Source organism: Poecilia reticulata, chromosome 6 (assembly GCF_904066995.2).
Source record: "Poecilia reticulata chromosome 6, P_reticulata-male-v2, whole genome shotgun sequence".
Classification (NCBI taxonomy): Eukaryota; Metazoa; Chordata; class Actinopteri; order Cyprinodontiformes; family Poeciliidae; genus Poecilia; species Poecilia reticulata.
Genome location: NC_088835.1, coordinates 16,273,888 through 16,287,957, shown reverse-complemented (window position 1 = coordinate 16,287,957; position 14,070 = coordinate 16,273,888). Strand labels below are relative to the sequence as shown.

The 14,070-nt window shown below is 39.2% G+C and overlaps 1 protein-coding gene across 1 annotated transcript in view; it reads left to right on the top strand.

Annotated features, from left to right (window-relative positions):
- mrpl23 (mitochondrial ribosomal protein L23) overlaps positions 1–9,907 on the top strand; it is a 38,909-nt gene extending 29,002 nt beyond the window's left edge. The window contains exon 5 of the mRNA XM_008411553.3: positions 8,996–9,907. Coding sequence (XP_008409775.1) covers positions 8,996–9,160 — 165 coding nt within the window. The 3' untranslated portion in view covers positions 9,161–9,907. The remainder of the gene's footprint in view (positions 1–8,995) is intronic.
- Positions 9,908–14,070: the final 4,163 nt, after the last annotated feature.

The window sequence follows — 14,070 nt, the reverse complement described above, 5'->3', positions numbered from 1 at the left end:
AAAGAGCACCTGGTCATTAGGGGTGTAATAATGCTGAATCCTCATGAAAAGAAACAAGACATGATATTGAGTTTTAAGAATGACAGGGATTGATATTTTTGAAGATAAAAATGGATTCTCCAAAAAACCCTTTCTTGCATATTTTCATGGATTTTGCCGCAAACTCAAGTAATTGTTCTTCCTTTTTCTGATTTCTTTTTATCTCTTCAGACCTTACGACAGTGTTTTAACTATGCATGGTGTGCAGTACAACATTTCATAGTTGCTTTCGGTAAGAGTGTACCGTGATTGTTCTGCTGCTCCACGTACCCTTATTCGGTTGTGATGGCAACGTTTTCTGCCTCTTGGTTGTGCTTACACATTTCTGGTGTCTTGTTTGTTCCTCTGTTGCATTTATAGCTCCCACTAGAAACCCCAAACCCCGCTTAACAAATGACTGAAGTGTTGTTCTATTCCAGCTTCATAAGGAATAGAGCTGGCTAGTGCTCATGAGTCACCTTAACGAGAAGCATTGTGGTGTTTTAATGTCACAAGATCTTCTACGATGAGATCCTGCTACACACCTACTAGTCATCCAGTCTTAACAAACACTTATCTAATATTTTTACATTGATAAAGCTTGAGCTAATGCATTTTTCCATGCTAAGTAGGCGTAGGCCTGCATAATATTCTTGCATTATTATAACCTTGAGTGAAAAATGTAATAATTTGATGGGCCATTTTCACAAACGTTGCTGCCAATTTATTACTTTTGTTTGAAAATAGAAAAACATATATTTCTACTCCTTAGTTATTTCTAAGTTAATAAAAAAATCACATTTAAGTTAGACTAATGTTTATTACATTGTACATGTTCAGATTATTCTAGAGAGTGACACAATCCTAATTATTTAGGATATCTGCTCAGCGAGCCAGAAGGCCGTCTCCTGCTTAATAGACCTGCACCTTACAGCTTGAATTGAATTGAATTTGTTTGGTGTTGGCGCAAATGAGTGCAACATTAGCTCTTCATGACCACAATCACGTATGTATCATGCAAACTCCACGGTCAGCTACTTTCCAAATATATGAATTTAAACAACCAGTGTTCAGACAGCATCCAAAACATTGTTATGTCATCATCATGTGAACCATATGTCACCATTAATATGAATGACACAGAGGCATGCACAAACACACACTGCTGTGAGCCAAAGCCCACTAAGTTATTTGACCACTGGCGGGATGTGGACATTTCTCTGTAATTGGCAGGAGCGCTGGGTTCATGACCCTGAGTGAACTCGTAGCAGGATGCTCTTGGTTAGTGGTCTACTCTCACTGCCACATACTTTTACAGACTGATGGTTTTACTTTTCTCCCGCTCTCATGCTCAGCAGTTATTTTTCTCAAAGTCTTTTTCATACAAAGAGTTTGACTCTTTAATATCAGTTTAGGTTTCTGAAGGAAGTTTAAACACATTTTAAGTTGGAGAGTTTTTCTTCGACAGCCTGTCCCTACAAAGGAAGAAAGTCGTTCTGTTTGTCTTTTCGATACTGACATTCTTTACCCCTGCAGTCCGTTTTCCATTCAGGTTTCTCAGTTTTCTTTTCCTCGTTTTTATCAGAGCACTAAAGGAGGCACCACTCTAATATTGTGTCTATGAGATAAAGGGAGACTGAATGTGTGGTCCACCCAGAAGCCTTGTTGCAGGAATTCTCTGTAATCATCAGACTGTTTGTGTTATCCTGCTCTTTATGTTAGTCATTAGGTTTTTAAATATTTTGGGGATTTTTAGATAATGCAATAAGGGTTTAAAGGGAGGAATTGATTATAGTTGTCATTGAAGAAAAATAATCATGTATGGTCAAAGTTTCCAAGGCATTTGAAAGAACTTAATTGATTATAATGTATACAATACAATATACAGGACAATACAAACACGAGTGTAAACCACTTTCTCGCAAACATGCACATTTTCAACACTAGTCCATGTAAAAAGAGAAAACTATATGAAACTTAAATTTCAGACAGCATTTCTCTTGCTACGATTGTTTCGCTGAGTTTAATACTTGATGAAAGCAGCTATTTATTAAATTTTTTAATAAATAGTTTTATTGTTAATTCTTGTATTTTCACCTAATTTTGTTGGCCTAAAAAGTGTTTTAAGGTTATTCCCATCACCAACAAGAGCTTTTTTCAAAAACCCTTGCTATATTTAGCCCAGTTAAATAATGAGTGTCCCCAAGACTGTTTTTGACTAAAAGTCACTGGATGTACGTGATTCTACTTAAAGCTCTACCAAAGCAAAAAAAAAAAAAGAAAAACATGGCAAGATTTTTTTTTCTATCTTATACTTTGTTCATTTGAGAAGAGCCATATTTGTTACCAAAAGTCTCATCCTAAACTTTTCACCTCAAATTTTCACCATTCTTGAACTGCGGCCGGCGCCACACGAAATTATTTCAAGGGCTACAAATGCCCCCAAGCCGCGCTTTGGACAGGCCTTGCTTAAAGCTATTCCTTGATAAGTTCATAAGTTATAATAAAACAAGTATTTTTTTGTTGGATTGTGTGTTTGATTCCAGCTTGGGTAAGACCCTGATTTCCAAGCTGTCCTCAGATCTGCATTTCAAACTGTAAACATCATTTGGAGTGGGTAATTGAGATGTGTAGTGTAAACACCGAGGGGAATCTAAAATACAGAAGATATAAAAAAACTGCCATGGTGCACCAGAAAGTCCACAAACTATCACCATTGCTTCTCCCCAGTCAGCCCAGTTTGTTTGCTCTGACTTCACGTTTGGTCTTGAGAGGTTTTGCGAGATTTCTCGTCTGACATCTGAATGTTGGTGAGTGCTTTTTTTTTGTGTGTGTGTGTGTGTGTGTGTGTGGTGTGTTTCTCCTGTCGTGAAGCTCAACACCACACATCGTATGACCAAACCCGTTATTCCTTAGACACTTAATCGTCATGTGTGTGTGGTCTCTCGGGTTTTGAAAATTGGCCGCTGGTTGTAAAATCTTGCCGTTTCATCTAGGCAATACTTGGTTTCTTACCTTTTCCTTTTCTTTAACTCTTCTCTTCTGAAGATCCAAGCATGACTACTCAAGTCACGCATATATATCTGCTTTTGCGTCGTAGCGTGCCCCAAATCAGACCAATAATCATGAAAAACGTTTCTTGTTATTTGGGAACATTTGTCTGAAGTAGCTCTGCCTCAGAGGTTTGTCCTAACCACAAGCAAGTCAGTTGTAACGTCTGCTGAATGTAACTGCTAAGAAAACAGCGAGGCACCAATTGTTTACTCATTTTGGCAGCTGTTGTCAATTAACAGGTTAAAAGTGTGACTGTGGTCCTTAAATGTGACGCAGCGCAGAAAAACACAATAAATTCTCACTTTCTGAGACAAAACAAGGCATGAAATTTGGGCTTACTAAAGACCTATGTATATCTTCGCAGAAATAAAGAACATACAAAGTATACATTATTCCTTTAATCCTTATTCCATTCCATTACTCTACACTACTTCTCCTCCTTTTCCCCTGTTGAGGGAAACTGTGGGTGTAATGGGTTGCTCATGTGCGTAAGAGGAGTATATTTATATAGCTAGCAGTCTGAGGCCTCTTCCCTGTGTTCCTGGATAGCGACTAGATTCCATCGGTGGCAATATAAAGATTGTGGTAGAGTCAGTGAAAGTATCCCCTTCCTCAATTTGTTGTGTAGGAAGTATAGGGAACAAAAATAAATCCCTTGGAGGCTCATAATAACTTAATTTCTTTCTCTGATTTTGTCCTTCTTGGCCAGTCTTTGCAGGTCCCCGCCATAAATCAGTCAACATGCGCACTGTATATGACGTGCACATACACAGGGAGCGGTAGAGTCAGGAAAGATTGTTTTAAACATGAGCTCATGGAGGTGGAGAGGACATGGGCATTTGCTTCTGCTGTGGTGTGATGTACATATTTCAAAGAAAAATATGAATGCTCTCTGGCAGCACTTACACCGGCTGCGGAAATGTGTCCAGCAGACATTGGATATACACACACGCGGGCTGTAGCCTGCTGCCAATAATAAGACTTGTTTAATGAGTCTCATCGCTTTGTTGATTTCAGTCTCAGGGCTTTGTTGTTCTTGTGAATCGCACTCTCCGAGGCCGGTATTAATCTTCACTGAGTGTATACATAAGGCGTCCAAGGCAGCGTTGTTAACTGGGAGTTGTCATGCGACAATGTTTGGTTCAAGTTTGGAGAAGTCTTGTTTGGTTCAATGCTTCATTGGTCATCTTGTTTCCAGGTCTGGTGTTTATAGCACAGGGGTAGACCCTTTTTTATGTCACCTCTGCTTACTTCTTCTCCCAGCCTTCTCCTTTCATCCATCAAAATATTTCCCTCTGCTTCTTGGTGTCCTCCTTTTAACTCCTGCAGCAAACTTGCCTTTGCCTGATTCAGTGTTTGTACTCGGGATTCCTCAATGGCAGTGTGTGCAGAAAGACACAGAGGACCTTGGCCGTGCCGCTGGTTTCCAGGTGCTGCTGTGGTGTTTGGCAGCTCTCTGCTTGTGCTTGACTAAGCTTTTTTTCTTACAACAGGGTTTGCACATTTGGCTTTTTTCACGAGAAAACCTCCTGTAGCTTGAATTTCAAGTGTTGCTGCAAAACAGAAGCAGAAAGGGGAAGGGTTTTTATCATAAGGTTGCTGTTTTTTAAAGCTTGTGTTGTAGTAAAGTAGATGATTAACTATAGAGAATGAAGGATGACACACCTTTTAGCGCCATACACCTTAGTATTACTGCTTTATCCATGTTTAAATAAGGGTGCATCTCAATAAATAATATCATTGTAGTAATTGGATTCAAAAAGCAAGACTCAAATAAGACTTACCTTAAAAATAAGAATATTTTCTTTGGTGAGATTACAGCTTTCGAATAAAACTTGTAAAATAGAAAAACATATTTGACACCAAAGGTGACATATACAGATGATAAAAATCATAAATGGGTTATACAAATACCTCTTTTGCTGAAGGCTATAATTGCTATTGGAAATAATTTTTTTTTTTTTTAATATGTGTCTGTGTGTGTGTGGGTGATTGCCTTGCTAGTCTAGGACTTTGTATCTCTGACCCAGTGGGAGGAGACAGTGTGACAGAAGGGACCAAAGGGTCCCTCTGAGATCGGGAAGCCTTTACTGATCACAGTGCGCTTCAACAGATGGGACACTGAAGTTTGTGATGAAGCAGTTATTTGCTTTATTTGCTCTATGTAAGAGTTTTGTTTTCTGTTTGTGAGTGATAAAGTTGTACCGAAATGCATAATTGAAGGAAAAATGGATTCTATAGGTGACTGGTAAACCATGATTGAAATCTTTTTGCTAACCTTAAAATCACGCAAAGATGGAGAGACTGGAGGATTTTATTATAAATTATTATTGTTATTTGGAAGGACCTTCAGGTGCCCATCTATGTTCCCAAATACCTAAAACATTGTACATGGTTAATTTGCTTCCCATGAATAATCGGATAGGGCTGCACAGTGGCGCAGTTGGTAGAGCTGTTGCCTTGCAGCAAGAAGGTTCTGGGTTGGATTCCCGGCCCCGGTCTTTCTGCATGGAGTTTGCATGTTCTCCCTGTGCATGCGTGGGTTTTCTCCGGGTACTCCGGTTTCCTCCCACAGTCTAAAAACATGACTGTCAGGTTAATTGGCCTCTCCAAATTGCCCCTAGGTGTGAGTGTGTGTGTGCATGGATGTTTGTCCTGTGTGTCTCTGTGTTGCCCTGCGACAGACTGGCGACCTGTCCAGGGTTAACCGCGCCTCTTGCCTGGAACGTTAGCTGGAGATAGGCACCAGCAACCATCCCGACCCCACTGAGGGACAAGGGTGTAAGAAAATGGATGGATGGATGAATGATCGGATATCTTTGAAACACTGTAAACATCCCATAAATGGGATTTTTGCAAGGACCACTTATTGTACTTGTATACTGAGCAGCAGAGTGAACAACATTTTTGCTACTGAGTTATTCATTTATCATCCAGTGTCCTAAGTAGAAACCCTGCACACACCCATAACACCCTGATAACTCCTCCTCATTGTGACAGTCTGAGGTTGAAGTGGACTGGTGTTGGTCACCAGTTTGGTCCAAATATGCTCCGAGATGGGATTGTTGCAACTTAGCAAATGTAGTTGTGCTTTTCATTCTGGCAAAAATGGCAAGCTGATACCACAGATTAAAATGATAATGTGATCTGAGATCTTATGAGACTTTTCCATTCTTCCCACTTCCAGATTCTGGAGGTAGTCTCTGCTAAACTCTTCCTCATGGAGGAAACTGTTAACATTTTGGAGGATATAGTTCGGTCTCAGACTGTGAAGATATTGGATTGCCGAATCTTATCTCCCGGCATTGAGATTAACTAGTTTTCAAGTGATTGATATACCTCCCCACATCATCACACAGCCCCTACCAAAAGCTGCTACTCTATTGGTACCGTAATCTGTGTATCTTTATCATTATTTTTTATTTTTTGTATTTCATTTAACTGTGTAGACAAAATCTGGACACAACATTGAAAACCTTAATCCTTAAAAAAATAAACAAACAAAATGAAGTATACAAGATTTATTTATTTTTTGTTGAAATTCTACATACAAAGTTCATAGTTTTGGGGTCACAGATTTGGTTTTGGTTTGCTTTTTTGTCAACATTCCACAAATGCCATAAATCAGCCTTAAATTACCCACCATTTATGGTTTACAAAATGCTTTATTCTCAAGGGCATGTCATGTTTCCTTGTAAAAACAGAAAGAATGTGACAGTTTGGCATTAGGCACATCATTGTGACAGTCTGAGGTTAAAGCTGGCTGTGATTTTTATATGCTAAATGAGGAGATGTTGCTAATTTCAAAATGCTTTTAATTTCCTTGGCAAAAAGAGTTTGCAAGTTTACCCTAATTTTTTTTTTTTTTTTTTTTTTTGCTTTGAGCTTAGCTAGATAAGCACCCTCTCAAACCAAACTATTAGTGGATCTGTAGAATACAGAGACAGAAACGACTCAGATTTACAGGCTGTTTTTGGTCTGACAACTTCTTATAAAAATAAATATAATTCGGTTATGGGACTGTGCAAAAACATATGTTATAATTTCTTTTATTCCGCAATTTCCCAAATTCAAAAAAGCAATTTCAAATTTGTTGTCAAAAATGACTGCACAAAATATCTAAAGATGAAACTTGGATGCCTCCCGACTAAACATGTATAGATGCAGTTCAGATACTGTGCTCTGTCTGAACTGTACTCTACGACCTACAATACCCACGCCGGTGTCCAGGGGCATGTAGTGGGATCTGGACTTTAAATATTTTTAGAGTAAACAAAAGCTTGCATCTCTGCGTCTCCCACGTCAGGAATAAAAACATGCTGCGTGTAATTATATGCATGTTTCTTTTGGTATTTTGGGGGTTGGAGACAAAGTAACATTCACATTAGCGCCACACCATTCTTTGACGCCTACGCACTGACCCCAAGCAAAAATATTTCATATATTTAAGTTGAACAGTTGATTGACAGATGTGTTCACTGAGGCAATTAATTTTTTTGGTGGCGGGCCACTCTAGAGTTGTTGAAAAGTTTATGACTCGCATCCAGACATTTGACTGTCAGCATTAAGATGAAGCTGCTGGTGTAAAATCTGTTGTTTGTGATCTCTAATCGCTTTGGTGTATTTTGCGAGCATTAACATTTTGCATGAAAGACCAACACAGCAATAAAAATGTAATATAAAAGTGCTACAACAGATTTAAGCAGACTTTATGGAGTTGTTCTCGAAAGTCTAAATAACCCCTGTTTTGTGACTAGTAAGACCGTAATGCATAATTTCAAGAACTTTCTTTACATATGTGCAGTTATTCTATTCAGTTTCACTGAAAATGGGTGCAATAACCCAGCTGTACAACTTTCTGTTTGTGCAGCTTATTCTCATCTCAGTTTTTGACATTTGATTTTCGTAGAAACAAGTTTTTGTAAAGTCACTGTGTTACAGCATTTTCATAATTGGACATTTTTATACCCGTCTGCTGACAGATATCATTGTATTGCAGTTATCATTTTTATCCTTCACAACTTCTCAACAAACTGTTACATTAGCCAAAAGATGTAAGCATGGATAGCTCATGAAAGTCCTGCTTGGAAATCTGAACATTATTCAAGCGGCTTCAGATTCCATATAGCTGATGTCAGGTCAGGTATGACCTCAAGAAGGAGTTGCTTCATTAAGCACTAGTTTATTGGTTGCACACACTTTTGCAACCAGGCAATAGCACATTTTTAAAAATGTTCTTCATGTCCTTCCCAACAGTTTGTTTCTCAGGTGAATTGTACTTCATAAATGTCACAATATGTGGAAAATGTTGTTTTAAATTATTTTAATATGGGCTTGTTTTTTTTTTTTTGTTTGTTTGTTTTTGTCACAATATGGGAATGTGCACTTTTAGAGGTCCAATGTGATTGAAGAAACATGTCAGTGTAGCTCTTGTTGCTAGGTGTACTTGGAAGAAACTGAGAGTGATATAATAGGCCTGTGCATACCTGCACTGTATGACCTCTTATCTTTTATTTAGCATTGTGCGTGTGTGTGTGTGTGTGTACTGTACTCTATAGCACCCTGACACAGACTACAGTTGGGCCAGTAATGCATTAGCTATGGCCAGAGATGGGTTGGTATGGAATAAATAATGGATACCATCCTTTCCCTCTAAATAAATCAGGACCAGAGAAATGGAGAGAGATGAGAGATTAAATGTGGGAGAGAGTTGGAGACATTCAATGCCAGATATAAAGAGAGGATTTGTGTAACTGGAAGAAGGATATGGTGACAGAAATAGTGTCCTGAGTTCCAGATGGGTATCTCATTTCTCTTGTTTGTGTTTTATTAATTGACATTCAGTAGAAAACTGATGTGTAGCTGTTGTTATTAATTAAAAAAAAACAAAAAAAAAAACATTCACAGCTTATTTTATTCCCAGGCACAAAGCCAGACATTCACCTTCCCCGACATCTTCCCAGAAAAGGACCGGACGCCGAAGGAGGGCTCCATGGAAGAAATGCAGGAGAAGTTCATGGAGGACGAGAAGCAGAGACAGAAACCCGACCCCAGGAGAGGAGGGGTCACCGAGTGGTTTGGACTCTGAACCGGGGGGCCCTTGGAGCAACATGTATTGATTTGAAATGCAACCTCTGTGATGTCACTTTTATTTCACTGCTGAAACACGAGCGTGTAGCGAAAAAGAGCAAGTGTGTGTGTGTGCGCGTGTGCGTGTGTGTGTGGGATATGGCAGACATGTGTTCAGTGTGTTTTTGAGGCTGGAGTCCAAGAACCAAAAGACAAGAGGAATTGGAGGAGGAGAGCAGCAAGGCTTCGTCTTTAATGAAACAACCCCACCACACACATTGTCCATCACCTCAGACAACCTCTTCTTCTTTCTCGTCCTGATGTTCTTTCCATACACATGCCGCATTTGTTTCTTTTCGTTTTTTGTTTTGTGAAAGTATCCTTCTCGTATGTCATCCCTGTTGTCTCTCTTGTCTTTATCTTTCTGCGAGATACTTGATCCTCAGCCCCAGCAGAATATATATAAATATAACTATATATGTCTATAGATATAGATAGATATCGATATACACATATATCGATATCTATCTATCTATATATATCTATATATATCTATATATATATATATTCCCAGCTGGTTGGATCCAACTGCTTGAACAGTCGCATCATTTCCTCTTCCAGGAATTTGTCTTGGATTAATTACCTGGATTTGGTAAACAAAAGATGGGATGTTGTTTCAGAAAGCAGATATGTGCAGTTTGCAGTGGCATCATTATATTTTGTGGTAACAACTATTGCCATGACCATAAATAAAGTCTTTACCCGATGTTTGTGTGTGTGTGTGTTTAAATGTTAAAGTTGTTTTCATAGGAACTATTAAATGGTCACCTTTCCAAAAGCACTCTGCCTGCTCTCTCACTGATGCCGTGCCGAGAAACTGGCACTTCGAGAAGCTGTTTGCAGTGCAAGCTGGCCTTCGCAAGTGCCAATGTGGTCTGGTAGCTGTTTTGACAAAGTAATGATCTGTGTTTTGAATCGGGCCAGTGAAGGACTGAGTTCTCTTACCGTAATAAAGCCCATAAAGCGGAGGGTGGGGAGACCTTCTGGGCTCACTCAGACCCTCCATTATGCTTAGAGGCCAAAGTTACAGTAAGTGTCCCCAGCCATGACCGCTAATGTCGGCTGGCTAACAGAAAGGTCCGGTCCCTGACCTCATCCAGCCAACTCATCTATCACTAAGGAGAATGTCAATATTGATCCTGTTGGCCCATTGTCTGCTGCCTGGAACCACTGAACCACCCCACCATCCTCCACTGTTACTATAAAGCAATCAGATTTTGAACAAAACAAGCTTCTTGTTTCACCATTAGTCTGTTCTTTTTCTCACTGCCCTTTCTCTCTTCCTCCATCTCGTCTGTTGCCTAGTTTTGAACCTGTGAGAAACAGCTGAAAAACCAACTAAGGTGCAAGACCAAATTCATTTTGTTTCACACCTCCTGGCCTGAACAGACCCCTTTATGATAGTTGGATAATCAAGTTCTGATGTTTGCCAAGCCATAATCTTTCCCTGTTGTCCCCTTGATCTTTGTGCTGGGGATACCCTGTTCCTCTTAAAACCAACAACACATACCTACCACAATTGTTTCTCATTAAACTCTTGATTAAATCACTTCTTTTTTTAAAGCCTGTTAGGAGTTTTGGTTGTGTAGCATTTTGCGTAAATTATTTTACTGCTTTGCGATAAAAAAAAAAAACAACTACAGTTTTTCCTCAGACACACTTTGTTAATGATCTGATTGACTAAATGGGTACAACACAAGGAATGGGAAAACAATTTAGTGTAGGAGTGAAAACACAAAAACAGACACGAGTCAAGTTTGCTTGAATTGTATGTGATAGACTAACACAAATGTTAGTCTGATGGGGCAGGAAAAGGATGCAGGATTCAAATTATTACCAAATAAAAATCTAAAAACTTGTGAACATTCAGTACAGATGAAACCAGAAATTTACATACACCTATAAAAAGACAAATATGCATAGTTTCCATATTGATTGAAGTTTACTGCTTTAGGTCAGTTAGGATATCAAAACTTTTCCCATTTGGTAAATGCCGGAATAATGAGAAAAAGACTTTAAGGCAATTTGCATTACTTTCTTTAAAATAAAAAAAATTAAGTACACTTAATTAGTATTTGGCACTGTTGCCCTTAAACTATATAACTCTTGGATGTCCTTCCACAAGCTTCTCACGATAGTAGGCAGGAATTGTTTGCCCGTTTATCCTCATAGAAGTGGTGGAACTGAGCCTCGTTTGTAGGCCGCCTTGCTCGCACATGCCTTTTCAATTTAAAAGCTGAAATGCCTTTTCAGCTTTTACATTTTCGATAGGATTGAGATCAGGGCTTTGTGATGGCCACTCCAAAACATTGACCTTGTTTTCCTTAAACCACTTTGTGACCAGTTTGGCAGTATGCTTCGAGTCATTGTTCATTTGGGAGACACATTCGCGCTCAAGCTTCAACTTCCTGGCTGTTGTCTTGAGAAAAAGGTTTTGGTAAAATTAATTTAACAAAAAGGGGAAAACCTTATTCTTATTTCACGTCAGACAGTGTGGAAAAAATACTATTAGGGCTGAAACGATTCCTCCAATGATTTGAGCACCTCGATTATTAAAATTCCTCAAGGAAAATGTATCTGCCTCGAAGCTTCTTTAATTTATGTTTTTTTTTTTTTTTTATGCACCCTGTTCCGACCGTTACTATTTGCGTTGTGCAGCGCTCTCACTTCCGGCTGAGTTGTTAGCTAAGTGTTAGCAGCATAAAGTCCAATTTTCAAGTTCGGCCTGGGAGGATTTTACTGCTTGATGCTTGGAGTACAGCAGCTTTTCTCCCCCCCAGGAGCCACTGGTTCAGAGCGAACGGCGGGATTATTTATACAGGTGAGCGGATAGACCGAACACTACGGGCCGCTGTGCTTCAAATGCACAGCTTTACTGACTAACCTGGAAATAAATTTAATATCGTTCATGTCATTCGCAACAAATGGCTGGCGGAGCGCATCGTGACGGTACATGGCTGGTAGCGTTTCTATGTGTGACCAGGTGTCGAATCCCGCCATAGGCACAAAACTATAAATGGCTGGACAAGGTGAGGGCTACTGAAGATGAAACCAAAAGCTAGAGTATAAGCATTTTTTTATTACCATATTTGTGAGCCTGCCTCTTTCTTATTAAATTTAATATAATTTCAGATTTTTGTACAACTTTTCTTCAGGTTAACTTAGAAAGTGAGCTATTATTTCGATTACTATTAACTTTATTATTGCTAACAATAACTTTGTTAATAAAGTTATTATTAGGGAAGCATGTTGATATCTGATGCTGTTATGTTAGATTTACCAATGTTTTATCTTTTTTTTTTTATCCGATTACTCGATTAATCGTAAGAATTACTCAATTACTAAAATATTTCTTTACAAAAGCCCTAAAATACATATGTGTCTTATTATGTAGTGTATGTGAACTTCTGGTTTGAGTATATTCATCTCACCTTTTGGTGCATTAACAAGGGCGGGACATTTGGTGTATGCCTTTTAGTAGCTTCTTCCTCTTCTTTTGAAATTAACTCCAGTTCTGATTGGATAGAAGCATCTGTGAATAGCAATTTTGAAATCTGGTTCTACAATTCATTACATTGCTCCCTGACATCAGAGACTCCTCCAAGTGTCTGGTTACATTTCTTTTTCTTGGAAATGTACCCACATCAGCAGGGAAAGTTTGTTTGCGCGGAGCACTTAAGTACAAGTGTTTCGGCAACCTCCGCCAATATCAAGAGGGATTTTCCGAAATATTTCATTTGATTGAGGGTCAGTTTCTTCTCTCTGTGGAAACGTGGTACACAACAGAGCAGTAAGCTCCAAAATAACATTAAAAATAACAGGAAAGCTTATTTTGGACATGAATTTCATGTGTTGATAAGATCCTGGTCATTGCGCTTTCTGTGTCTGTTAGCACTGTGCGCTATATCTGCCTCGTTGAGGATGTAATTGGACAGATGGTAAATATCGCAATAACACCATTGTGATGCATTAATTTGAATTCATGGTTCTGCGGGTTTATCGTCTTCAGACTCTGGCTCCAACATGCAAGGTTGGATGGACAAGTCTTCCGTTGTTGACGTCTTTAATAAACTTGGTAGATAAATGTATTGCTGCTGTGAAACTACAAAAATGGGCGAACGGGGCGGAGCCAAAAGCTCTGCGACCGGGAGAGCTTTTGACTCCGCCCCGTCACGCGGGGCGTGAAATGTTTCAATATTTAAAAAGACGCAGCAAAGCGAGTTGCTCTAAAATATGGGGATCTGTGGAGTTACAATAATTATGAATTTAGACCACGTATTGCAGTTTTACTTTATATAACCCTTAAGTAAAAGGTTTAGCATTAAAAGCATGTCCACCTTAGCTTCAGACAGTGAGGGGAAAAAAACTGTCTTTTTACTCAGTGTATGTAAATATCTGGTTTCAGTTGCAGATGCGAACTATCACAATGTCCTGCAAATCTGAGTTATACACTGAAATTGTTTTTGACATTGTCGAAAGAGGTTTTTATGCTTCGTCATCCTCGCGTCTTTTCAAACCACATGAAAAGCTGTCGACACCAAAACAGACCTGTTCTGTGTCCGTGTTTGTTTATGGAGCGTTCTTGTCTGTGAAAGACAAGTAGGCGTGCCGTGCACTTCCTATTTCACCCAAACTAAAAATAAGTGCACGCAGCTCCTGATTTATATTTGATCTCTGTTTGGAGAATACCACCATATTGTTATGCACCACACGTTGTGTAATAGCAGAGGAGAGGAACAGCGAGCTTGTTTCGTGCAAGATGCGGAAAGCTCAGGAAGGCCGCAGTGAGAAAGCAGGAGGTGAGGGAGTTAGATGACATCACTGAGAAAATGCTGAGCTGGATTTAAGGGCTACTGGATAAAACAGGTC